Source organism: Ammospiza nelsoni, chromosome 7, assembly GCF_027579445.1.
Source record: "Ammospiza nelsoni isolate bAmmNel1 chromosome 7, bAmmNel1.pri, whole genome shotgun sequence".
Taxonomy (NCBI): Eukaryota; Metazoa; Chordata; class Aves; order Passeriformes; family Passerellidae; genus Ammospiza; species Ammospiza nelsoni.
The window spans coordinates 9,442,615-9,470,449 of record NC_080639.1 but is presented as its reverse complement, the minus strand read 5'-3'; the positions used below and the strand labels follow the sequence as shown (position 1 = coordinate 9,470,449).

The 27,835-nt window shown below is 39.0% G+C and overlaps 1 protein-coding gene across 2 annotated transcripts in view; it reads left to right on the top strand.

Moving 5' to 3' along the window:
- Positions 1–4,066: 4,066 nt before the first annotated feature.
- The window catches only part of COL5A2 (collagen type V alpha 2 chain), a 96,999-nt gene continuing 73,230 nt past the window's right edge, over positions 4,067–27,835 (top strand). The window contains exon 1 of one of the 2 annotated variants that reach the window (XM_059475668.1): positions 4,067–4,319. In XM_059475668.1, coding sequence (XP_059331651.1) covers positions 4,220–4,319 — 100 coding nt within the window. In that variant the 5' untranslated portion in view covers positions 4,067–4,219. Of the gene's footprint in view, positions 4,323–27,835 lie in introns of both variants that reach the window. The other variant, XM_059475666.1, reaches the window with a different exon arrangement.

Sequence of the window (27,835 nt, the reverse complement as noted above, 5' to 3'; positions counted from 1 at the left end):
TTTAAATCTCTACCTATACTAGGTTTTTTTGTGGATTTCTCTGCAGGAAGATTATGATTTGGAGGCTGTGCATTTTGGAATCTAGTCCATTTAAAATATGATTGAAAAGTATTATAATATTTCTCTGTTTTCATTCTTGCCCTTTTCTGTAGTTTCCTATTACATTTTCTCATTTTAAATAGCAGAATTTGCTTTCCTTTTACTATGTGAAAGACCTGTATAAAATGGGGAAACTGATTCCTCATGCAGTAATGGTCTTAAAAGTGCAAAGTGAACACACTTCAAAGGTAGAGCTATTTTCCCCTCATATATTATTTCAGTCATGTTCATTTTAATGGTTAATTCCAAGAAAGGGCAAGCATTTTATGTGGACTATATTTTTGCAAGTTAAGTATACGGTGTGGAAATTTCCTGCCTTTTTTTTTAAGCTAAGTGTGTGATCGAAGAAGTTATACAAGGTGGAAATTTCAAACAGCACTTACTGTGGATTTAACTGCCTACATAAAACTTGATGGCAACTCTCACATTGGCGTGAGCTCCCTTTGGTGAAACCACACTGCTTTTGAAAATCTTGCTTGTCTTTGAACAGATACCCTTTGAATTCAGCTAGAGTTTATTTCCAGTTTCCATGAATCCACTGATTTCATGTTGATCTAAAACACTGGCGCAGGTTCTCATATGTAGCAGATGGCTCACACATTTATGTGAAGATACTTTCTATCAGCTTGGCACAGATTAGTTTAGAACAGGAGCACTGTCACAGTGTATGTAACAGTGTGAAAGGTGAGAGAGGCTCTTAAACTCCACTGGAGAGACCCTCATGGAGATTGGATTTTAATTGCTCATATGCATGCATGCTCGGATGCATCTGAAGATGCTAATTGGGTTTTTCTTCCCTGACTTTGAGATTTTGAAGGGTTTAAGTGTGTGAATTATATTTTAATATATTTCTGTGTCCTCACAATTACATAAGAGTATTCCCTAGCCACATCTATCACTCACAATGTGCTTTGACTTTTGAGTAATTTTGAATTTTACATATGACTTTTAGGTCAGATAACTTACAGTACTGACTTACCGGCTAAAAGTAGGTAATAGCAGCTAACAGGATATTAGGGAGTATTTATATATATATAGTTATATATTTTTTCAGAGTATTGTATCTTGACATTTCTAGGAGTGTCCTAGCTTCGGGGAACTCTCATTTCATCGAGACTTTTTAGAGCTTATCACTGAGTAGACACTGCTTCTGTGTGAAGATTTTGCTGTTGCGATTTGTCGTTTCCCTACCTGTTGTATAAAAATTCTTAAAACATGAAGATTGCTCTAATGTGAAGCATGAAACACCTCCCCTGTGAAGACAGGCTGGAGTAGTTGGGGTTGTTCAGCCTGGAGAGGGCTCTGGGGAGACTTTATAGTATCCTGCCAGTACTCGAAGGGGGTCTGTCGGAAAGATGGGGACACACATTTTGGCAGGGTCTGTTGCAATTGGACAAGGGGTAATGTTTTTAAACCAAAAGAATGTAGGTTCAGACTAGGTATAAAGAAGAATTTTATGTTAAGAGTGATGAAATACTGGAAAAGGAGTCCCAGAGAGGTGGTGGATGCCCCATGTCTGGAAACCTTCAATGTCAGGCTGGACAGAGCTCTGAGAAGCCTCATCTATTTGAAGATGTCCCTTCTTGTTGCAGGGGGCTTGGACTAGATGACTTATAAAGGTCCTTTACAACCTTAACTATTCTGTGATTCTATTAAAAAGTGATTTTTAAATTATGTCATATCCCTTTTTCATCTCCTGTGAGTAATCAGCCACAAATTGGTAGCTGAGGCAATCCTGAATTCAAAGGGTCTCCTACTGGTAGAAAGAGCCTGGTTTTGTTTCCTGCTTTTCCACATTTATTCCTCTACTGAGATGGACTAGACAAAGAGGATTCAGTCCTATGACTTCTGCAGTCTCTCTGTCTACTAAATTAGGTGTGGTTATATACTGTAAACTGGACGTATAACAATGAAGGTGGATTGGGGAAGAATCTGCTCCAGGAATTGGGGCCCAGGATTCTCCTCCCAAAGAATTTTCTTCTTGTGTAAGTTTTCCTTGGCACAGAAAAAAAATGAGCTCCAAAAAAGGCTTTACTAGTGAATCCATGACCTTGGGCTAATTTGCGAAATTCCACATTCCTCTGTTCTTACAGAATCCTAAAATCTATGGAAAAAAGTGAAAAAAAAACTGGAGAGAAGTTGCTGCATAAATATACAATATTATTCTATGCAATGTTGGCTTCTCCCCTATTGAGAGGAAGAAGGGAGAAGTGACTCTGAGTATACTTGGAATTATATATCTGCCCACTCTTAATTACCTGGTCTGACTCAATTCACAGTAGTGGTACCTGAAGATTTTCTCTCACTCAAATCCAGTGGAATGCTATCAAATAGCTTGGACCTGGAAGTGAATTTGTTTAAATGAAAAATGATAGACTTAATGATTCCATATGATGCTTGTAATGAATCTGAAACCATCTCTAAGTACAGAACCATGATAAAAGGACGTATTTATAAGGGAGTGTAAGGGCATGGATTCAATTTGTATCCTTTGCTATTCTATTGTTAATCCATTTCGGTTGTGTGCATAACTTGGTGGTGGGACCAAAGCAGAATTAGATATGAAGGACAACTTTTAGATATCACTGTAGGAATCTCTCCTAGGAGTGAAATCACAGAATGTATCTTTGAATACCTCAGGGAAAAAAAAGTGTCAAGACAGCTTGGTGCAAGAGGGTAGGGAACTTTGATGTTGTTCTCTTTCAGTGCATTTTTACAGTCATCTCTGGTTTTGCTATTCGAGTAGGTTTGATGTAGCATTGCAGGACTGTAACCCATTTTCTGGGTTACCTTTCTTCTTCTGGGCACTCTGGTCCTTTGAAGAGACAGAAGAAAACTTCACAGGCTTTAGGATTCTGCATCACTGAAGGTGCTAAATAATCCTGTGATTAGCCAGGGAATTTCCAATCTATGAATCCAGGTGAAGATGTTTACTTCAAATAGGGTTGTTCTCAAGCTGAAATAGCTGAACACAGAAAACCTTCCAGCAGATGAATCTGTATTTCCCTGCAGCAGGTATAGATGACCCCATTCTTAGCTAATGAGGGGATTAGTGACTGAGCTTCCTTTCAGCAGACCATAAACACTGTGGGAAGAAAGAAATTTAACATTCTACTCCCAGTTGCAAGTGATCCACAAAAGAGAGATTTGCTTAGTGCTCACGCTAGAATGCTAATTAAGGCACATTGTTAAGGGCTAAATACTAGGCTGGGGCTTAGGTAGATTTGTCAGGGAACAGGGGCAGAGAAGGAAAGCAGGTATTTGGATAGTTTGAGCAAGCATTCTGGTATTAAAAATGTAGAGCATCTTCCAGTGATTTCCAACAGTCTTCCCAACTGGTAGGACAGTAAATATAAACCACGTAGGCATTCGAGGAAAGATTATTCAGCAAAAGAATTCATTTGAGAATGATTGTTTCCCTGTGGGTGAAGGGGGCTTATTTCTAAGTTGCTGAAGCAAGCTGCCTTATTTTAGCTCCGTGAGCCCCTCTCAAGGGACTGGAGTCCTGATTGATAACACAGCGAGGCAGGGGGCAGTTATCAGGGGAGAGGAGGAAATCCTCCGCTGGCTTGCTGGAAGCGATCAGTTCCTAATAAGGGAATCGGCTCCAAATGGAGCTATACCCTCCATTTCCAGGAAGCGTGCGCTGGGTGTAGGAAAAGCAGAGCTTTCTCTTCCTGACAGCTTCTTAAAACTCTGCTTTTGCTCGCTTAATAAATGGTCCTGAAAAAGCACATGCACTGCACAGCAGCAGGAAAGTATCCCGCAAGTGTGCTCGTAAAGAGAAAAGTTCAAGGAAGAGTGAAGCCAGCTCTGATTCGGTTATTTACCATCAATCAGACTGTTGCTTGCCAGGGAGTGGATGGTTAGGAGCCTGAACGAGCTGAAAAGGGGCAGGAAGAAAGTGGAGGCAGCATTCTTCCTATTTAAAGCTGCATCCCCTGAAAGGAGTGTTTGCAGACTGCGCTGGAGCTGGTGCTGAAAAGAGGGCTCGCAGACTTTGTCCTGGAACTGATGGGGAAAGGCAGAACGACTCCTCAGCTGGCTTCATGGTGCTAAAATAACCTTACGATTCTGCACTTTTTGCTGCCCAGGGAGGATACATGTCTAATATCTAGGCATGATGGCAGTCTTGGTACAAACGAGAACTTTTTTCATCCTCGCTGCTTTATTAGGCCGATTTGTAACCATAAAAGCGCAAGAAGTGGAAGAGTATGAAGGTGGTGAGTTTCTCTCTACCTCTGAAACAATTATCATAATTCCCCCTCTTTGCATGCGGTGTGTTTATTGTGTGTTTTGGCTAATAAGTGGAGCAGAAAACCTCTGGGATAGGAGAGTAAGACTTTTGCTTTCACGTATTGCGAAGGGGGCAGAGAGGGGTTTGCGCTTTGGCTTTTTGAGCGGAAAACCGAGGTTTGCGGCGCTCGCTGCGGGCGCAGAGCGGGAGGGGCGGTCAAAGGCCAAGTGCTGCCGCGGGGCGCTCGGGCTGAGCCCCCCGTCCCGGAGGGGCTGCGGCCGCTGGGAAGTTCCCAACAAAAGAAAGGGCTTGGGACGCGGCTGGAGGACAGCTGGGCAAGCGAGCTGGGAGAGTAAACAGCGAAGCCTCGCAGGGTGGAGTCGTTTGCGCCGAACTACATCTGCTTTCTCACATTCTTTGTTTTAGAGAAATGCAGAAACGTGGATTCTCCCTTTTTTCACCCCTCCCCCCTCCTCCTTTCCTTTTCATTTTCCTTTCTTTCCTTCTCGGGCTCGTTTTCCCCCAGGCTCCTGCGGAGGGGCTGCCTGACGCCGAGGATGGCACAGAGCCTCCCCTCCGCCCGCGGAGCGGGGCAGCGGCGGCTCGGGGCGAGCTCCGTGCGGGCAGGAGCGCTGGGCTGCGAGCCTCACCCGCCCCACTGCACTGACTGCGGCTGCTTGGTAGCCCTTCGTGTTTAGTGCCGCTGCAGTGCCTGCGAGGGAGACACTGATGGGCAGGAGAAGGCGTAGTGACTGTACTCTTTCATCAGTCGGGATGGATGTCGTGATCTGTGTTGATTTCCTGAAATGTGAGCAGGCTGGTGGTGGGACACTCTGGAGCTATTGTACTCCCGAGCGTACTTCCTAGCCTTCTTATATGTAACACTGGATTCTTTTCCAAATCGTGCCCAACAAAGTCCCTTTGTAGGGCATTCCAGCACATTGTAGGATGTACCCTACAATGCAGTTTGCACTTACTTTGTCGTGTGTTTTTAAGAGTCTAATTTTTCTTGTAACTGAACCTCTCTGGTAAAACGCTGGATTGCGTAAGTGAGGAGGAGTCAAATCCTGATGAATAAACCAGTGCAATATTTCTGAAACTTTTGTTCTACAAAGCAAAATGAGACTGTCCTACCCGTGCACAGCTGTGTGAGAAGTCCCATAGAGGGGGCACTTTATATAAACTTCTGAGTGTAATTCATATACTTGCCATAAAGGGAGGCATATATTATGCATTTTTCAATTATATGTAATACCAAAGAAAACACTTGTGAAAATACTGACTTCATTTTTGGTATCCATTTAATAAAAATATAGCTTTTTGCCTATTTAAGAAAAATTGTAAAATTTATATGAGTTTTCTGTGGGGTTATTACATTTACTAGATTTTTGGAATTATGGAAATTATGGGATAAGGCAGTAATGTAGCAACAGGTTCTGGGATGTATTTCTTATGTGCTGATGGCTGAGGCCACTGAGAGGTACGTGGTAAGTCAGAGAGCAAAATATGTTGTAATAAATTAGTGACATCTGTTTACACTTACATCACTTACTCATCTTCCTGTTTGAGAATTAATAGCTTTTGTCTACTATGCAGACCCTTTTCCAATGTTCATTATATTAAAAGAAAACCAAACCCAGACCTATTTTAATGTGGTGTGAGGGTTGGTGCAGTGAAGATAGAAGTAGGGTGTATTCTACACATTGGTCTGGTTTAATTGCATAAGAAAGGGATTTCACCTTTCATTTAGTTCCTGATTGAAGCCTACAAATACTGAAGAGTGGGCAGGTTTTACCCTTAGTTTGTCTTGGATTTGGTATTTGTGTAGAGGTCCAACATCAGCCAACATTGTATTTTACTGCAGGTGACTTTGTCTGTAGAGCTGCTTTATATCTCATTCACTTATGTACTACTTGAATATAGGTACTACCAGATAAACAAGTATTAGAGATATCTGGTAAAGGAAGAAGGGCACTTCAGGAAGTGTAGATTAGAAAAATCTATCAACTTTCAGAAAGGATGTAAACCAGTGTTGTACCAGCCATTTTTCATGACAATCCTAGAAAAAACAAGGATTGAATGCTGCTTGTCAACTTTAGACGCAGTGGCAGAAAGAAATAGCTTTTGTGGTAGTATGTTACAGAATTTATTGTAAGGGGGATTGATATTGAATATAACAAAGCAGATAATATAGTTAAAAAACCCTAATGAAAGAACTGTAATGCTTCAAACCAAACAAACTGCTTACCTTTTTGTCAATTACCATTCCTTTACCAATTATCATTCTTGTGCTTTTAAGTTATGCCAGTTTCTTTATTATTTTTTTTCCTCTTGAAACCCTTGCAGATTGATCTGTTCTGCTCAAGAGCACTTGGCTGGTAGTGCTACATGGTGCCCGTGCTTAAAATGCATGTAAAAATGTGAAAACCAGACACTTCCAAACCTATTACAGCAAAATTGGTCATTTTGAGACTGGTTAAATGTGCCTTTTTAAAAGTTATTTATCAATAAGGTCAGTGCTGCAAAATCCTAGAAGGGCTAAAATATCCTGGTTTTAATTTCTTTGTAGAGACTTGGTTTAGTTCAGAAATGCAACAGGATCAGAAAGTGCCCAGGAGGTGACTGAAATTTTGTGCTCTTTAAGTGCCGAATACCTGAAAGCTCTGAACCTTTCATGCAGGGTTTTCCACACAACTCTACAGTCCTTCCTCTTTCCCTAGGGCTTGGCATAGAGGGAACTACTAGCAGAAGCAGGATGTGCTTCTGGGACCCTTTCCCATCCCCTTGGGAGTGTAAAAGTTTTTTAAAAATAAATTAGAAATACACCTTTAGTAGAAAATCAGTACACTTGGATCGGATTTGAACTTGTGGGAATCACCTTTTTCATGAAGAATTGTCTGTGCAAATTGCCTGTGGGTGTGGTGGTGGTGGTTTATTGCCACCATTTCCCATATTTCTCTTCAATCTTATACTTACCTTTGGTTCTCATCAGTTTTTGCAATGTGCCTTTGTCTGAGTTATATTTTCCTGTCCACCTCTTGTGGTGTCAACCCTCCTTCAGCTGAGATCAGTGTGAGCCCTGGTGTTGATTTAAAAATATCTAATTTGTTAGATAGTGTGAACAAGGAAGAAAAAAGGTAATTTTTCTGTTTAGATTAATGATCCTCTTTTCCTTTTTTGGATTCTCAAGGTCTTTCATTTTGTCTGGAAACCATGCAAGGGAGACAGGAGATTGGACTCACTTTGGAGACACAGGCAGCTCAGCTGCTGGAATGGGGGCTGTTAACTGTGTGCATTATCTGATACTATCTTTAGGGGAGATAAGACCCTGTTACATTGCACAGTCCCAATAATGGGGCAAGTGTTGGGAATGACAAGTGAAAATCCTCTGTAGCTGTGAGAAAGTAAGAAAGTTATTATTTGTGCCAAATGCTTCTTTAGATTTTATGGGTCTTTTATGTATGTCCAGCTTCTAAGAAGAATGATATTGTATGATTCTATATGAAAGAGGAAAAGCACCTCTGTTTTTACAATTGTCACAATTTTAGTGAGGATCAGATAATACTTAGAGTTACAGAATTATAGTTTAGGTTGGAAAAGACCCTTAAGATCATTGAACCCAACTGTTTGCATAGCACTGCTTCAGCAGATTGATGCTCCAGCTCAGCTTGGTGCTGGCTGTGAACTTGCTGTGATCCCCTCATGCAGATCATTGGCAAAGATGTTGAACAGAACTGGGCCCAATACTGAGCCCTGGGGAACACCACTGGTGACCAGATACCAACTGGGTTTAACTCCATTCACCACCAGTCTTAGGGCTTGGCCATCCAGACAGTTCTTTACCCATTGGACAGTGCACCCATCCAAGCCATGAGCAGCCAATTTCTCCAGGGGAATGCCTTGGAAAACAGTGACCAAAGCTTTACTAAGTTCCAGGTAGACAACATCCCAGCCTTTTCCTCATCCCATAAGTGGGTCACAATAAAAGAAGATAAGGCTGGTCAAGCAAGACCTGCTTTTCATAAGCCCATGCTGGCTGCACCTGGTTATGTATGTAAATGCAAATGATAATCCCCTGGTTATGCTGTATTGATTCTTTTTTCCCCCCAAAAGTTCGAAATCCCCAGATTTTGTCTGTACTTCTGCTTTCTTAGTGAGAAAACCTGCATATGTGTGCATGTAGGTATATGTGTTTGGGGGTTTAAGCATAGTAAATAATTCAAAAATAGGAATTAATATAACTCTAAACAAGCAGCAAATAGGAATCTAGTATCTATTAGACAAAGTTGTAATTCTATGGGGACTAATTCATTGAATTAGAAAATTTGGGGTTGACTTTCCTGACTATAAAAGTGTGGGAAGGATACTCTACACAGAAATTTCTACAAGAAGACTCCTCAAGAGGATTCCTTCTGTTCAGCCTGAGCAAAACTTTGCTCAAAATTATGGAATACATAAAATTGAGGGTCATGTTGAACTATTTGCATTAACTTGTAGTTTTTTGGAAAATTCATTGTGATTGAAGAATAATTGCATGCTGTGTTTGTTAGTGCAGGCATTTTTTCTCCCTGATGTTTACAAATATGGATTATTGCCATAGAAACTGAATGGTCATTTCATGACTCATGTTTTAACATGCTCAGTCTTCATTTCTTGGTGAGGTCTGTTCATCCTTGCAATTTGTTTCAGTGTGATAATATTCTATCAGCTTGATTTGTTCGTGCAATACATGTAGGATCGGTCCTGTTTAACAATAGTTAAATGTAAGTTGGATAAAAATACATATTTTTTAACTTGCTAATGCTTTAGAAGTTTTCAGAAAAAGAGAAATATCTACCAAATCCCTTGACTGGTGATAAATGCTCCTAGGAAACCCTGCTTAGGAACAACTTCTGGTGTTGAAGTTGTGTTTACTATCCAGGTAAACTGTAAGTTATGATTTTTCTGTGGTTAGAAGTAAAAGCGGCCAACTGGACACAACATGGATTTTGGTGTTTTTTCAGAAAAGAAACACAGATTCTTGTGTGTATATGCAGGGAAGCAGGAACTGCAAGGGCAGATCTTGATGCAACAATATAATCCTTTAAGAAAACTCAGCAGATGTTCATGGCCTGTATACAACTATTTTTCCATATACAGAGAAAGGCAACAAACTCAGTGCCAAGAAATAACAAAGTAATAAAAAATACTCGAAATTCCAGCTGGAGGCATGTGATCTATCCTTATATGTGCACTGTTTCACTTATGTTTGTCATTGTGACCCTGCACATTTTTGTGTGTAAAGTCCTGATGATATAATTTTCTCAGAAATTCTTCTTAGAAAGAATAAATCAGTATTATTCCAGTGGATTTCTCAGTTGGGTCAGGGAAGAGAGACTGGACTTGCAATTCAGTTTATTGTGTAGACAAACCCTCCATTCTTTATACAACCAACAAGGCAAACCCAAGTATCCTTTAATGTAAAATGAATAAATTAATCAGATTAACTTGGAATTTCAGTTTTTGACAAAGGCTTCTTGGAGTTTGAACTTTCAGAGCACGAGGAAGGATTGTTGCACTGCCTGAAATCTCAAGCTGCAACAGACCCACCTTGTTCAACCGTCCTTGAATGCCCTGGTGAGGCTGTCATGTGCAGAGGGTCAGGTATGATTTGAGCTAGAAAGTAGGATGCATTAATTCCAAGTTTAATGAAGAAAATGTATTTCTTTCCATGGTATAAAATGAGAAACCAGGTGTTTTCAAGCTGGATAAAAATGGCTCTTAACTATTGCAGTCATGTAATGCTTAGAGGAACAGAGTTACCCCAGGGGGTGGCATCATGTATTATTTATGTCTTTTATGTAATCATTGCCTTGTGTATGTATGAATAATACCATTTCTCTAGATACTTTTTTTTGGTCATGGATTGTTCTGTGATTCTGTGCTTTTCCTAGCTTAAATTAAGAGAAATTTGAAGAGTTAGTGCTGTTCCTGAACTACAAGAAAGGATAAACCAGTGGTACTGACTATAGGAAGTAACATAATTATTTTAATATAAATGGTTATTTTATAATTTGATTTATTATTATGAAAACAGTAGGATAAACCAGTGGTACTGACTATAGGAAGTAACATAATTATTTTAATATAAATGGTTATTTTATAATTTAATTTATTATTATGAAAACAGTAATGTGCTGGAAGCTTTGAATGATGATAAAGCCTTGATTCTGTGGTAATTAAAATATCCAAACCGTTGCTTACAATTATCTCTCCTTAGTAAGCAACATACATTTTTCATAGCCTGCTGTGCTGCCTTTTATTCTGCAGTGAGAAACAATTCCATTATTCCACTATCCCACCCGCATTTGCTGCTGAAAGGTCATGTGTTATATAAGCACCAAGACTAAGAATGATTGTCAGAGGGCCAGTGGTGGGATGCTCCCTGTTCAGGGAACTTCTATTCATGCAGACCCTCAGGATTCTGTTTGTATCTGCTGCTGAAGATAGGTCTTGTCTTTGGAGAACTGTCCTAAGGTTGTTCCTTGGCCACGTTGCTACCAGCTGAAACTTGATTGGAAATTTGGAGAATTTGCATTTTTCTGCAGCTCTGTGTGAGCAGTATTGCTGGGAGAGTGATATAATGAAGTTGTTTTCATACCGAAAAGCTTTCATGGAGGTTTGTGTCTTCACTACTTTTCATTTATAGCCTTTGGACTATGCAGCAGTAGCATGGGAGGACTAAAGAATTAATTTGAATCTTTGTGCCCTTGTTCTTTGGATAATGTGGCTGAATAGAAACACAAACAACGACTCTGATACTGCTGGCAGGAATTCAGAGCTTTGGACATGAACTCATTTAGAGTAAGAACAGAAGAGTAAACTGTGTCCCTGAGGTCTGCTCCCTGCTGAGCAGGAGATGTCTGGCAGAGAAGGTCCATACAGTATCTTCTCCAAGTATTCTTTGGTCATTAAGTGCTTGCCAGCCCCCTTCAGCAAGCTGACCACCTGAAGTGCAGGAATATGGGCACAATGGCAGTGTAGTGTAGGAAGAGATTGAGGGAGAAAAAGGAAGAGTCATCAACAGAACTGTTTGGGCTGGTAGGGGCCTTGAAGCCCATCCTGTTTCACCCCCTGCCATAGGCAGGGACACTTTCCACTACACCAGCTTGCTCCAAGCCCCATCCAACCTGGCCTTGGACACTTCCATGGATGGGGCAGCCACAGCTCCTCTTAGCAACCTGTTCCAACACACAGGAGAGAATTTCTTTCTAGTATCTAATCTAAACCTACCTTCTGCCAATTTGCAAGTATGTCCTGGCCCAGTTGCTCCAAGATTATTGCTTCACATTAAAATGATAGTGAAAATTCAGCTAAAAGTCAGAAGGAAACTGTTCCTCGTTTGAGGAGAACTGTCTTGGGCCAGCTGTATCATTGTAGATACTCAGAGGTTATGTTGAGGGAGCATTTTGTTTAAAGCAGTTCTCTCTCAAGAAATCATAGACAAGCTTGATTGATATTAAATCACTATCTAGTCTGAAATCTCATGTCTCCTGTCCCAGTAGATCAAGAAAAAATATTTAAGGAAAAATTTAAAGCAGAAGCAGTAAACAGAAGCTGGTTTACACTCAGCTTTTCACAAATACTTTCTATACAGTGTTCTATCAAATCTTCAGATCTAATAAAAATGTGCTGAATTGCCATAGTGATTGCTATCCTATGACAGTTATTTATGACTTATTTTCTGTCTACTTTAAAGTAGGAGTTTTTTCCTTCAGCTGGAGTGTCTCATTTTCCAAATACTGAGGATGATTTAGTCATCTTTAAGCCATCTATGCTATTTCAGAAAAATCAAGTTACGATGAATTTATTTCATCCAGATTATGAATTTTAATTATTGTTGACAAGTGATATAATCAATAAACCAATAAAGTTCTGGGTTTTTTAAACCAAGTATGATCTATTTTTGGCTTTCTTGCTTATATCAGTGATGAGCCTCTTGGTAGGAAAGATACCATTAAGTGGCTGGGTTATCTCACTCCTCAAAGGCTCCTGAAGGCTTCCTGAAATTCTTCTGAATAATCCTCAGTGTGCCCAAAGCTCTGAGAATAGAAGAGGAAGGGAAACAAGAGGCAAGAACTTCCAGAGGGGGGTTGGGAGTGTGATGGGGCTTGGACTTCTTGAGGAGCCCTCAGCTCCATACAACCGAGGGGTCATTGTCCTGTTGTGACTTTGGGCTGTGGAAAAGGGGTGGAAATAGCCCTCATTTTCTACTCCTACATAGTGGAAAAAGTGCAAAGGAAAAAAGTGTTATCTCTTTTCCTCTGTATTAATTTTCCATTGGAGTGACTTCTTTTACCCTTAAACTTCCCACACCAGCACACATAATGCATGCATTGAAAACCTGTTGATTTCTAATACTAAAAAGATTTCACATGAGAGGAAGAGAACACAATCCTAAGAGTAAATACTGTACTTTAGAACTCTCTGGAATCAGGAGTGTTGTGGTCTGTAAAGATCCCCAGTGTATATACTTATATCTTTAAAGAAAATAGCATATTTGTAACTTACTGCAGGGTAAAGATTAAAGTGGTTTGAAATATGGTGTGTTAGATTTTTGTATGTAGATTTTTATGGAAAATCTACATACATCTGTAGATTTTACGGATGTCTGTGAGTGTGGTGTCTTTTCACTGTATGGGAACTACAGTGCAAGGCAGATGCACCTCGCTGGAGAAAGTAATGGAGGATGATTTCCAGATGTTTAATGCTTACTTTGGCAAGAGGCAGAAAGGACTGGAACATGTGTTGGCAGCAACAAAGGCAGGGAGGAACCTGATGTCAAAGGCATTGAGCCTGGTGACAAGCAGAGCAGAACATGGAAAATGGAGCCATGTGGGGAAGGAAGAGCCAACATGACAGTATGGCTGCTGTCACCACACTGAATCTTGGAATTATAGCAGTGCCTGGCAGAGTGCTGGGAGCCTACTTCAAAAATTAGGACTGAGGTTAGACAAGTTATTTTACCTTTTTTTTTTTTTTTTTTTTTGTAATGATAGAAAATTCCATCTAAACCTGGACACTGAGCTTGAATAACTTTGGCATACTTTGATTTTATATTTTCTTTGTAAAGTGCAGGGCCTTCCTATGAATTTGTGCAGTGCAGAGCACAAAGCATCCTTGATATCAAATGTAGCCTTAGGGTACTACTGTAATATACATACTGAGTCATTGTGCTAATAATACTTTTCTGGAATGGCATGGATTTTCATGTTGAATAGCTGGCTGGTTTCAGAAGTAGAATCTGGCTCCTCAGCAAAGAAATCTCTGGCTAGTGAATCACCTGCTTGCTGTAAGGTTTCAGTAGGCACCTCTCTGGGGCTGGCTGTCCTTTTTAGTGTACATGCCAGCACTACAGCCTTACCACATTTTAGCAAAAACACTCACAGTTCTTGGTTTGGTTTGTTGTTGTTTTTTGGAGAGGAAAGCAAGGTGAGATCACGGGGAGAGAAGAGCTAAATCTTGATCTCTTTAGGCTGTGGATGTTTTCCCTTATGAAGAGTGCCAGGGCCAACCAGGGTAAAAGGCACTGCTTTAATGTTAGTGATATCATTCTCGTGGTTTTTAAAATGAGGGTATGGAGCACTTAGTTCTTGGGGTTGGATTTTTTTTTTCCCCTCCAGCTGTTCTCTGTTTCTTTGAGCCTTTCCTGGTTTCCTAGGAAACCTCTGCAGTATGGAATTTATCTATTTTACAGACAGTTTATTTTTTTGTGTTTGAATGTAATGAACATTGAAAGTAAATATTTGGTAATTTAAATCTCCCTTTCAGGAGAGTCGTTTAGAACCTAACTTGAGGCGCATGAATAGTCTTATTTATTGTAATGAGACAACTTACACCTTTTTTTTTTGCTCCTTAATGAATGAAAAATTTAATTGTTTCAGTTTTTCTTTTAAAAGAGGGCAGCAAGCTTCAGGATCTGTTAAGCTGAAGTAAGATTTTATTAGGTGAAATGATGCAGCAGTGAGTTATCTCAAATAAAATAGCTATCTTAAGTAACTTTTATCAGTTATACTGACATTTTTGCACAAACTCACGTGATTTGGCTTCCTGTCATCAGTAAACATCAGTACAGAAAAACAGCCCAGTTTCTGGTTTCACTGGAAACCAAGGGAATCTCGGTGGTTTTGGTTTGAGTTTGCTTTATGCTCAAATCTGACATATTAAAGGTTCTTGCATCATCTCAGATATACATTTACAGAAGAACATGGAAGTCAAGGCTTTTGGGGTTCTCAAGATAATCTGCATGCCTAATAATGCTTAATGTAATAGATGAACTTCTGGTAAATTGGACATGAAGCTACATGATTCAGCAAAGGCTTAAGATTTGGACAGACTTCAGCATGCCTTAGTCTGGAGAGTGACTTGGCATTTGATGCTACCAACATCCTGATCTCTAGCTCGGTCTGGAAGAATGCTTTGGGACCCCTAGGCTGGAGTGATGATAGCAGAAGGGAATGTGACTGCTGGAGAGGAGATTCTCCTATGGTCCTGTTTTCTAACAGGATACAGCTGTGGCCTAGTCTGAGTCCTATAAATGCGTGTGTGTTGACTCAATGACATTAGAGGAAACTTTCTGGTGTGATGGTACCCTGCCTTTCTTTTACTGGGGCTGGAATCACACCTGAGCAATTTCTGACATGCAATTTCGAAATGCCGGGGAAGAGAGCACAACTCTGCTGCTGCTCTTCATGGCTGCATCCACCTCCCTGCATTCAAAGCCCAAGTTACACCATTGGTACTACCTGCCAAGTAGAGTTCTCTTGAGAAAAGGAGTAAAGCATTCTGCCTGGGCTGCTTTTTTTTTTTTTTTTTTTTTTTATCTATTTTAAGTCTACTTACCCTATTGGTTAAATGCTTAAACTCCTGAAAAGGAGTCTGCAAATATAGCTGAAATACAGCACTGCTTTTGAGCTAAAGCTGGTCTGTGGGCTGAAATATGAGTTGGAGTGAAAGCACTCTTAAATAGTATTGTTACCCAGATTTAGTATTCACTAATAGTCACATTAGCTGGTGTGGTCTTAGGATGCAGGAGTATAGGTCCTGGAAATGTGCAGCTTCATCAAATGATGCCCTCTGGGCTTTGCTCTTGGACACAGCTGGGAGAGGCTGTGCAGCACTTACTGTAGGGTATTACAGTAGATGTATGGGCTGTGCTGAGCCCACATTTAAAGACCTTTACCCAGTTTGTCCTTTGGTTTCCACCCTCACACAAGAAAAAAGGTCTGGCTTTAATGTTATCTGTTATCTCCCTGCATAATCATATAAATCTGAGTCTGGCTAGGATTAATGGAATGGTTCATCTTCTGAGTTTCAGCTGTTTACTTTGAAAGCACAGATCTGGAGTGCTATGAAAGCACAGATCTGCTTTAGCAAAAGGATATGCTTCTTCTAAAGTTAGGTTTTAGTTTGTCACAACTGCCACCTTATGCTTCCAGTCACCAAAACCAAAAAATCAGAATTATTTTTTTACCCCAAAGTAGATTTTATTTCCTCATGAGATGGCTATTCTTGTGTGCATGTACTTTCTCTCTCTCTCTTTCTTTTTTTTTTTTTTTTTTTCCCTTAAATCTCCTCCCTTCCGGAGGCTGAGAGACTGAAATTCCTCCTTGAAGTTTGCATGACTTAGAAAATTCTAAGTAACTTGTTTATACAATGAAATGCAGCTCACAATGAGATGTAAATACCAGCGCACTGATCCTCTGGCTTTTGCTTTTGTCTTGAATTGTAACTATTTATTGAAATGGCGGAGTGAGCTTTAGGACATTTTGTCAGAATCAGGCAAGACAAATAGCTAATTATTATGAGCCCTTTTGATATCTAACAAACTGTGAAGTTTGAAGCTAGATCTTGCTTTGACCAGGATCTTTTGTAATTGTCTCAGGAGGCACAAGGCAAGATTTTTTCACAGGGTGATATAAGTTTGTTAGATTTTTTGGGGGGGATGGGCATAGGGGTTTTTTTTCCCTCCTTCCTCCTGGAGTTATTTACCATAAGGAGGATGAAGATTTACAAGGGATTTCAGAGCTAATGCAGAAGAAGCTTCTCTTTCCCTTTCTGTGTCCTGTTAAAACAATGCTTCTTGTACTGCTTGCCTTGCTCTGAGAAGACATCAACAAATGGTATAGGACAAGCCTGGTTGAGGCAAGTTTAATAAAAAAAAAATTGCAAATGGCTCTGGCTGACATTAGCCTCTGTTGCACTGAAAAACTTATCTTCAGTTTGCTTAGGAATAGAATAGAATGTTTCAGGAATACAGATATGAAAAAGAAAAATCATCTGCTGTGTCACTTATAGGTTATTACAGCAATTATATTTTTGTGCAATGCAGCACAATATCTTCAGGCATCTAAAATGTTTCTTTCAAGTCTTAATGAACTAAGCATAGCCCCTGACCCTGAGGGTGATGTAGGCGTGTGCCATTCTCTGCTATACATTTTTGTAGCCCAGTAGGAGATTTGAGGCTGCAAGAAATTGCAGATCTAAATAATATCCCTAATGATAGATGTACTACTAAAGAACACCATGTATTTCTTCAAAATACCATTTTTGCTGTTCTAGCTTACACTACTTTTCTTGTTGGTTGTTGTCTTTTTTTTTTTTTTAATTCCCATCCTGTGGGAAACTTGTAGGAGGCTGCAACCAGACCGATCTGGTTTTGGAAATGAGATTGTCTTCATGCAAAGTGCCTGAAGGGTAATGTTCTCCTTTTAGTCCAACTAAATGCATAATGAGTTTTCCAGTACCTGTGTTAGCACACTCAGAGCTATACAAGGAAGAGTCTGACATGCTTGCAAAATGCAGGTTTTTGTAGCCTGTGAAATTTCTGGCACGTCATATGTGACTAAAGCTCATGGCATGTGTTGCACCAGGGCTTTAGACTCTGTTTACTCAGAGAAACTTTCTGCAGAAAGAAGTGGAATTAGTATGGACTCTAATGTGGACTGTTTTGTCAGAGTATGAATATTCCTTTTCTAATAAAAAGGAAAAATTTGATGATGTCTTGAGCTCGCTGGTCTATATGTTATGCAGTCTGCATAAGAGTATAAAAACAGAACAGAGAGCAGAAAAAACTGAAACATATTGCAGCTCTTTTTGATCCAAAACCAACTTTGCAATTCTGCTTAATTCATTGGGCATTTAAATTTTCTATTTTCCTAACAAGTGAATAGTTCAGCAACTACCTGAAATTAATCAGTTGTTGTGTAGGAAAAATCCCCACTCAGCTTAAGGTGTTACCTATTTTCATTAGAAGTTAGTATTAGGGAAGATGGTACCAGGGCATCAGGTGCTTTTGAGGCCTGATTGAAAGGGAGTACATTTGTAAAGCCTGTTCTGGAGCCTGTGTGAAGCATAGCCTGGCTCCTGTGCAGTGCATTTCTGAGGCAGTAGTATAAGCTTTCCTGGTCTCTTCGGTTTGACACTAAAATGGCAGGAATACTCAATTGTGTAGCTCAGTTGCAGGAGGATGTTTTGCAAAAGACTGTTAGACATTTTTATGTTCTGTCCTGTTTGAAAGAAGATGCTCCTGTAGTCAGGTGGATGATTGACATCAGTGCTATTCTGTGCTTTTAGTGTTTATTTCCAGGTGTGCATCTGGGATTTAATTTATCGCCCTTGAGAGATTCTCAAGGGTATTTATGTTCTGAATAAAGCAGTCACCAGTACCTTACCAATTGGCTCTTCTGTCTCTGTGCCTTTAGCACTGGGCTCCTCAGAGTGTATTCTTTTCAGAGACAGCTTGCCAATGATCAATGAGGCCTTTTTCCAAATTGACCTGAAACTGTTCTCAATTACATAAATCCAGGCAGCCACAGCAATGAGGTGTGCACAGAAAATTTACTTCATGGAGGGACTTTATAGTGCTTACAGGGCAGTTAAGTTGAAATTACATAGCATTTATGGGAAATGCATGGTTAGTTATGCCTCCCTCATGCTGTGCCTTCCCTCAATTCTGCGCCATGACAGAAACACATATTATTCACTCCAAGTTTGTTTTTGTTGTAGATTAATTACTTTGAGGGTAAAAAGGGAGAACTAGTTTCTTTAATATGTATCAATTCCCATTTGTGAAACAAACAGAAAACCAGTGCTTGATTGCTGATCCTAATTATAATTCCAAGTTGATTCCTACATTGGGAAAAACAGAATAAACATGTACACTTTCATTGTTTGCCTTTATAGATCAGCACGAAGGTAAGAAAAGTGATTCATTTCAAGTTTAATATTTTGAACAGTGAAGTTTTATTTTCACAACCAAGAAGATTGTCAAGTGGAAATTTGATTCTGATATGCTTGGCACTGAATTACGAACCTTAGATATTTTTCATGTAATGAAAATACTATTCACTGAAATAGTTTGAAGGAGAGCCACCTGTGCAGATTTTGTGTATAACTGAGATGATAAACACTTTATTTGAATCTAATATTTATAGGTTTATTTGTACAAGAAAAATTTTGGCTGAGAAAATGATGAGTGAAACTTTTTCTTTTTATTTTCATCATGCAGCTCCCAGGTTTTATTTGTTCACATGTTTTTTGTTTCACATGTTTTATTTGTTTTTCCTCTGGTCTGCAGTATGTAGTGTAAATTCAGAGTTTGATAAACAATGGTCTTTGGAAAATTGCTTAGAAATTTCTCCCTTTCACCAGAAGAGGTTGGGCCTGATGTCAGTGCTAAGACCCAGGAGCTGATCCTGAGGTAACATCCAGGCTGCCGCCGTGTGTGATGAGCCTGCTGCCTTCTTTTAGGCTGGTACCTTTAAATGCCAAGCCAATCTTTGTAATTCCTGAATTTGACACAGAACCAGTAAAATAAGGGCAAGCCACCATTTGTTTACTTCAGCTTTTCATGAAGGAGGCCTATCCCAGGCTCTAGGCAACCTGCCATCAATTATTCATACAATTCATAACAAAAAAGGCAGAAAAGCAGTAAACCATACCCATGTTTGCCAACTGCCTTAGCTTAGGGGTAATGAAATCATCCAATGCCTTGCATTCCCTTAGCCCTCTAACTCTGCTCCTATCAAACATTTGTTCCAGAGACAAGCTATGTCTCTGTTGGAGTTAAAAATGTACATTTTAATATATTCCAACAGATCGTGAAATTTCCTAGTTTAGAAAGCTGGCTGTGCCAAGCTCCTCTTCTATAGACTATAATTTCCTTTCTGAAGAGAGAAGGAGCATCTGGACCTACTCAGTCCCCAGCACAGAGCTTGTCCACGTCAGCAAACTGGAGCTCCAGTGTGGCTGCCCAGGGTCAGCTGTGGGCTGCCTGGAATCTCCTTATTAAACAAGCCCAGAGTTTTGGATCTGGACCAAACCCCTAGAACTGATCATGCTGGGACATTTGAAAAGTCCTGTTTCAATACTCAGTTGCAAAAGGTCATTGATGCATGCTGCAGACATTTCAGTGTGTGCTCCAAGTCTCAGACTTTGAGTGCAAAATCTTATCCGAGCATAACTATGATTAAAAACCCAATTAATGGCTGGGTCTGCTTTCATTCATTTCTCCAGTGGACAAGGGAATAGATTGTGTTTAACTTTTATGATCTTAAACTGTTAGTGTAAGATTGTCTTAGTTTCTTTAGAAATATTTGTTTAGAACTTATATTCTTAGCCACTGACACTTGATAGAAATTTCCCAGCAATTAAACTTCTGTCAAAGGCCATACTTGAATTGTGGTAACGTAAAGTTATAATTTGGCAATAATGGTAGATTATTAATTTTGGGGAGAGGCTGGTGTGATATCTAATTTCAGTCCTGGTTCTGTCTCCATGGTTCTTTCTAGATGGCTGTTCTGACTTCACTAACAGAATATACACTAACATTATTTTTGGCACTAAACCCAAGGATTGTTGGCTACTGCCATGCTTGGGTAGATGGAGATATACAAATGGGATCCTCAGTACACATTAGTCAGGGAGATTGGAACAAGATGCTTCTATGGGACAGCAGTTGTCTCTGGATCTGATTGCCTCAAAAAACCCCAAACCCAAACCCCACACTAAAAACCCAACCCCCTTATCCCCCAAAGAAAACTCAGCACCAGTCTGGGTTTTCTGGGTTTCAAGGTGCTGTGTTGGCAGCCAAGTCCCACCCAGGATGTCTCTGAAAGCCTTTTTAGAGCAGTGCTGAACCAAGGTCACATCTGCAGTGGATTCTCTAGGGTTGGTTTTCAGCACCAAATAATTTTGCAGTGTATTATTCCCTTAATGGCAATTTCATACTTAGGTTACTAATGCATGAAAAAAATGTACTGTCAAGTCAGAACATTTGACTTACTCTCCTGACATTTCTGTTTGGAAGGGGCAGATCTTGGAATAGGTCTTCATCTGGTGTAAATTACAGGGCTACTGTTACTTCAGTGGAACAATTTACTCAAGCTAAAGGTCTGTAAAATAATCCAGAAACCAGGTGTGCCCCATGTTCTGTGTTTGACCACATTGTCTGTAAAATATAATGTATTAATGACCGATGAGATCCTATTGTGCTACTTCTTGTGGTGTGTATAGCTAATGCTGATCATCGTTAGCAGTCATACAATGAAATTCTTATCCTTACTAAGCTTAGCTTGCATGTAAAGGACATGCATGAATTTGGAAATATTTCCTAACCTCCAGGCTAGGAAACTCCCACAATGCACACACACTTCTAAACTGGAAAAACAACTGAAAATGTAAGAAGCTGTTGTTGGCTACTTTTTGGGTTCTCATCCAACACAGCCCTGAAAAGCTTGAATTAAGATTTGGATTAGGGCCTCATTCAGTTGTTGTGATGTTACTGTAAGAGTTCTTTTTCCTAATTGGAGAACATGAAAAACAGCTTTTCTTCCCTCCTGGGTGAGAAGTTGGAACCTGGTATGGCCTTGTGTTGAGTGATCAGTGCATGCCATTTCAGGTACCACACGATGTTGCACAGGAAGGAAACAGACACGTTTCAGTGTGTTAATTCCTGCTCAGAAGTAGTTAACTTAGTATTTTCACTGATACCATTGTAAATGTCTTAAGAGAGGAGCAGATCTTTTTGCCTGGTCCCTCAGGAGTTGGGCAAGTCCTTGTTAGTACTGCAAGTGTTGCCTTAGATTCTGTGATATCAATAAAACTATTAATAGTACTACCTAAACATAACTGTAGGAGGCTTGTTTGTCTCCTCCTGACTGAAATGTTTTGTTATTTAAATAAAGCATTGGGATATCATCAACCTTGTGGTCCACTGAAATGAATAAAATTAGGCAAATTATGTCCTTATTGTTCTTTTCTGTATGTTAAGTCAGGAAGAAAAGCAACTGATAAGATTAATATCCAGATAAGTGAACATTTGAAGTTCTTGAGATCATGTAATCTCCTGGAAATATAGAAATGTCCTGATTGCTACAGAGGTCTTCTTAATAGACTGGGGCAAATGCTGAAGTGTGTGTGAACAAATCTGTGTATGCATATGTGGGGCACAAGTAAGAAAAGCATTGACTATGTTGATGAATGAATATTAGAGTGTATCACTTAAAAAGAAAAATGAGGCTTTGTGAATGTCGGCATAGTGAGATATTACTTATTTTTTTCCCCTCAATTTTTATGGAAATGTCTAGGAATAACTTATGCTTTAAAATTTCTTTATTTTCTGGTCAAACTGTATTCTCAAAAAAGAGGCAGAAAATAGTATAAAACAAATTTAACTTGTTATGAAAAATTAAGCTTTTTATGTCAGCAAATTTAATTGCTAGACAAAAATGTGCTTAGAAATCAGACTTTTTATCATAGGAGAATTTCATAACTGGTGTCCATGTGTAAGTAATCCTTAATACACTGAGATAAGCACTCCCCATCTCTTTCACAACATCTGTAACTGTTGTCCCCTAGAGCCAGGAAGATCCCTGTCCTTGCTAGAGCACTACCATGGACGTTTCCAGTATGCTGAATTGATTCAAAAATTATGTAAACAAGAAAAATGAACATGGAGCCAGAGAATTCACAAGCTGTGAAACTCAGGTGGGGGAAGAGTTGAGCCCCATGTTGAGAGGAGACATTTGTTTTTTCACTGGTTCCTTTCTTTGCAGCATCACACAGCAGCACTGGGTTGTTGGGGACAACTGGGAGGAAAAAAAGAGGGAAAAGGAAAGCATGCCTTTCTTTCATCCTTGTGCTAAATCAGCACAGATTTCAATTAAAACTTAGAGATTTTCTGTTTTTTAAAGACTTTCAGTTTCTGTGCTATTTAGTGTTCTCTGGAACTGTCCCAGAACTTGGTAAGCAATGTGGTTGAATTTAAGTCATTGTTTAATATTGTGTATTGGTTAATAATATGCCTTGTGTTCCAGAATGAAAATAATCAAGAAAACATACCAAAAAAAGAGTAATGGCTTGACATGCTTTTGTATTTAATGACTAATTATAATGGGATGAGATATGTTTCTTTGTTTCTCTAAATAACTCTCTTCCCTCCTTTTTCCCCTCAGTTGATAAGCACAGTTTGGGAAAATGGAAGTATGAAATATGACACTGACATCAGATTTCTAAAATTCCATTCTGACAAGCATTTTCTATACTTCCATTAGATTCTGACAGAAGTGCAATCAAAATATTTTGTAGTCAGTGCAGAAAGGCAGGAAATACTGTTAATCTTTGTGGGCTGGGGTGTTTATTTTTATAGCTCTGGATTAAAGCTGTCTCCTATAGTTGGCAGGAGAATTTATTTGATAATGCTTAGTAACTTGGCATCACATTGGTTTCCATAATTGCCTTTCCATGTATTACACTGCAGCTGGTTTTTTCCCAGTGGTCCAGGTATTGCACTCTGAGGTACCTGAGATGAAATCCTTCTGCTGTGTTAACAAGTATGTCTCCTATGGGTGTAATGGTGGCAAGGCTCTTTAAAAAAGACTTTCTGCATGTTTATAAATTAGTTAAAAGTGTAGCTCTGCATTTGGAAACATTTCTTACTGTAGGTATGTTTGTCACTCCAGTGTATGGAATAAACACTGCAGGTCCTGGTTTGTATTTCTGGAGGGTCAACATAAATGCTTAATTAAAACAACAACAACAAAATTTGTGTTATCCCATTGGAAGGGCTCTTTGGTTATGATGAAAGTAGTGCAAGTAACTGTGTGTAGCAGTTGATCCTCTTTTCATGTAACAAATGTTTCATGTGGAGAAATTATATTTCTCTTAGTTATGGAGGGGACTAATGATAAAGTTTGTAGAGTAGAAAAAATAAGCAGAAGTTATTATATAGTGTTTGAGAGTAAAATCTGTTCAAAAAATGCACCTAGAAAGTTAAAAAACCCGCCTGAAGAGTGTCTGTGCATGAAAATGGGGGTTTCCACCTAGAGTCGACTTCAGCACCTTTGAGGCAACTAGAAGCCATTTTTTCATTTGAAACATTTGGAATGTCCTTGCAAAAGTATTCCTGTGAGGAAAGGTACCCGAACTGTGGCAACTGGACAGCTTTGATTGTGTTTGATAATCGCTCGGGAGATGAAATCCAGACTGGGCCGTACCTTTGCTTGGCTGTTGTCTTCTGTCAGACCAAAATGTAGTTTGTTCAGGGTGACAAAATAGGACATGCAGTATATTACAGAGACTTTTGGCTGTGAAGAGCAGGGGTTAATCACTTTCTAGTAAAACTGAAACTTCCCCCTCAGGTATTTGTGGAGCAGCTCAGAAAAAAACCCAGATTTTTTTTTTTTTTCCAGTGGATGAAAGGTAGAAGATTGAATGTGTTCTTTCAATACCAGTGTCATTAATGTTGCATGTGATGTAGCTGTATTTCTAAGTAAAAAATACCTCATTAAAAAAAAATCTAAAATTCTTAAAAAAATTAGCAAAATATACTCAGCAAATTTAACTTCTTGTCCTTCAAAATCAGGTGAAATTAAGTGCAGTCCTCTTGAATACTTTTAAGACTTGACCAGAGAGGCAGATAAAATACAGTATTGCTCCTGTAAAATTCTGGGAACAAATTTCTTTCCAAGCAACAGAACTAAATGACTTCTCATAATGTGTGATTAGGCAAGAAATGGTAAAATTATTACAGAATGTTACACAGAATATCTTGTGTTAGACAGGACCTTTGAGGACAGTGGAGTCCAACTCCCATCATAACGTTAACACCAAAATCATCATCCTTATTGTTATGGAGAAGCAAGTAAACTGAGCAATAGTTTTCAGTCTGATATTGAAAATGCTTTCAAATTTTATAAAAGCTATTATTTTAGATAAATCAGGTGTTAAATAGACTCTAGCTAAAAAGAAATTGAATTTATCTGTCTAGCTTAGTGCAGACCAAGGTCAAATTTCTGCAAAGTGACCTCTAGTTGGCCTGCCAAAAAAAAAAAAAGAGGAAGGAATGTACTTGATGAGTAGCTGTCCTCACAGTATCTCAGGGTGAATGGGCCTACTATTTTGGAGAGGTAAAGATTTCAGTGTTCTAAATTGGGAGACATGTAGGCCTGAATTTTTGAAAGAAGCAATTTATTTGCCCTTTTTACTTCAGGTCGAGTGGTGGTTGTGCATCATTTCATTAGAAAACAACAATAAAAGAAGTCTTTCCAGCTGAACAACCACAAACAAGAGACAAATACTTTCAAATACTACACATTCCTCAACTATAATATAGGAACAAAGTAATATTATATAACCTAAGGTTTTTTTTTTTTTCAAAACTTCAAAGTATTTAATATCCTTTGATGGAAATAATTGCATTTCAAAACACTTTATGTAAATTAAATGTCATCTTCAAATTGCTGTTTCATGGTATGATGGAAAAAGATCCCCTTATGTTATAAATTTATTGAATAATTTTCTTTAATGTTAATCATAACTAAAAAGGAGATAGAATGCTCAAATCATGTCTGTACATTTGAAATACTTTAGAATGTATACATAATAGATGCATGGTACAGAATTTTTTCAGTGCAAGTATAGGATCCTGATCTTTGGAGGAGATTGTACAGGACACTTCATAAAGTCTGTCTTTTCTGAATTCATTTAATGAACAGAAAAAGAAATAATCAGGAAAAAATAAATTTAAAAAGAGTTATCTGAGAAAAATTAGCATTAGTAGTTTTTGGATAGGATGTGTGCAAATTGATTCCATTAGTTGTCGTGCTACATCAAATGTTTTAAGGACTTCAGAATTAGCCAAGATACTCTGCCTTTTCTCTGGAAGGCATGACATACCAGCAAATTCATTAAAATTTTTACAGCAAATAGTTGATGTTAATTATGCAAAATAATATCTGGTAAGTTATTTTCATGATCATAATACAAGTAAAAACAAATTACCGTTTAAGGATCGAAATAATTTTGCAACTGGAGGATTACCTAATGTTTGTATTTGAATTCAAATATCAGGTTTTTGCAAAGCCAGACATGTGCAAGCTGAAACTGGAATGGAGTCAAACCAAAACACAGGTTATTCTACAAGTATTAAAAATCCCCCAGCCCTGTGTGTAGGTTATTCAAAAGTAGCATGAAGCTTGCAGACCAGTGCCAGCTACAACCCTGAACATCCCAGCATGACCCAACCTGCTGGTGAAGCCATGTGACAGCCTGCTGGATGCACACACACTTTGAAAAGTAATATTTGTTATCTTCTAGGCCTTCTTAGAGGTTGTTCATACCTTGGTATCCAAAATATCACTAGAGGACCCATATTTAAGCAACTGAATCAAGCCAAATATATTGATGAATGTGTTTAAATAGGCACTGTTTAAATAGGTATTTGTGCCTACTTTGCACTTGAAGTAATATTCAGACTTTTTTTTTGTGTCTAGTGCAAACCTGCAGTTGTTTTTTGGAGGGAAATTCATAGCCACATTTAAATTACTAATTCATGTAATGTAGTATTTTGAATCTTATAGAATGCCAAGAATTTTTTGAGTGAATCATATTTTACCTGTACTTTTGATTTGAGTGTGAAATTGGATAACTGCTAACGATGATGCGATTACAGGGTAAAACCAGCACACACCTTAAGAGTCACCTGGGCCAAGTCCGTATTGAGAGGGTAACAGTGAACCAGTTGGAAGTTGCATAGCAGATCATGGGAATTGCAGCCCACAGCAAGGTTCTCAGTGACATCCAGACATCGAGGGAAGTCAGGGATGCATCAGCAGAACTAGGGAAGGGAATCCAGAGCAGGAGTAGGAATGAGGGCTCAGGAATCCTGAGCTCAGCTGTGTGAGGATGTATGTCAAGCAGAAAGTAAACCCAATAGCTTTCCCTTATATAAATAGCATAAGTAAATATCTGATATGTCAAGATTTCAGTTTGAGGGAGATTGATTGTGATAGTGCAGACCTGCCAGAACCTGACACTAAACATGCGAAAGGCAGCAGGCCAGGACTCATCATTAATCTTTTTCTGTTCTCATGACCTGGAAAGGATTTTACAGCAAAATACCTGAGCTCCATTTTATTTATAATTGAGTTGTTTTCTACAGGGTGGGAAGGTAAACTAAGTTCAAACTGCTTGATAATGCAGAAAACCAGTGTCCCCGTCAGTGTTTTTGGATCAAGGCATATGATGAATGCCTGATGCTCTGATGCTGACTAAATGGGCATTTCTTAGCTGTGGTTTGCTCTACATTGTTTTTTGTGACTCTGCAGATGGTTTGTGGGAGGAGGACATAGGAGCAAAGGTAGAGGTTGGAAAATTATTAGATGCAGCTGATATGTAAATTGCCGATGTTAGGCTTTTCTTGAAAACTGGGGAAATGCATGTGCAGTTAATTAAAACTTGGTTACTAATAAAGCATTTTGAAATGGAAAACTAGAACTGAACAAAAAGAAAGAACATTCTGATGCTGATAATAGTAGATGAGGTAAATGTCATGAAACTCAAATACAGATAACAGTGTCACTCATTAAGATTTTTAATTCTATGAAAAGTTAGTGGCTAAAAGTCTAAACCATGACTGAATAGTACATTTGGTGCCAGAGATGACATTATTAAACTTGTATTTTATTTTATTTTATTTTTGTTTAAAAGACTGCAACTTCACAGAAACAATAGGTTAAATGCAGCCAAAATGGGAGGATGTTTTCTGATTATGTGCAGGGGTGATGAGCAGACAGACACGTGCAGTTCTTGCAGTGACTGCTCTGTATGAAATCTGTGTTTGAGTGTGGCAGCAGCAGAGCAGGCCCGTGTGTCTGGTGTTCCCTGAGGCTTGTTCACACGTGCAGTCAGGTAACTGCTGTGTCCTGTGCAAGGGCTGGGTACTGGCTGTCTCCTACCACCATCATCAGGTGTGGAATGGTTTGGTTACTGTTTGCTTCATGCATTATTTTCTTGTACAAAATGTATCAGTGGGTTGGGCTGCTGCTGTGGGAACATAGCAGAGGTCTTTTTTTTAGAAGATCAAGACAAATAAACCAAGGAAGAGCTTTCTTGAGTGTTAGGAATTACAGAGTTAAGGGTACAGTTTTGACAAGGGACAACTTATAATTCAGAAATGTC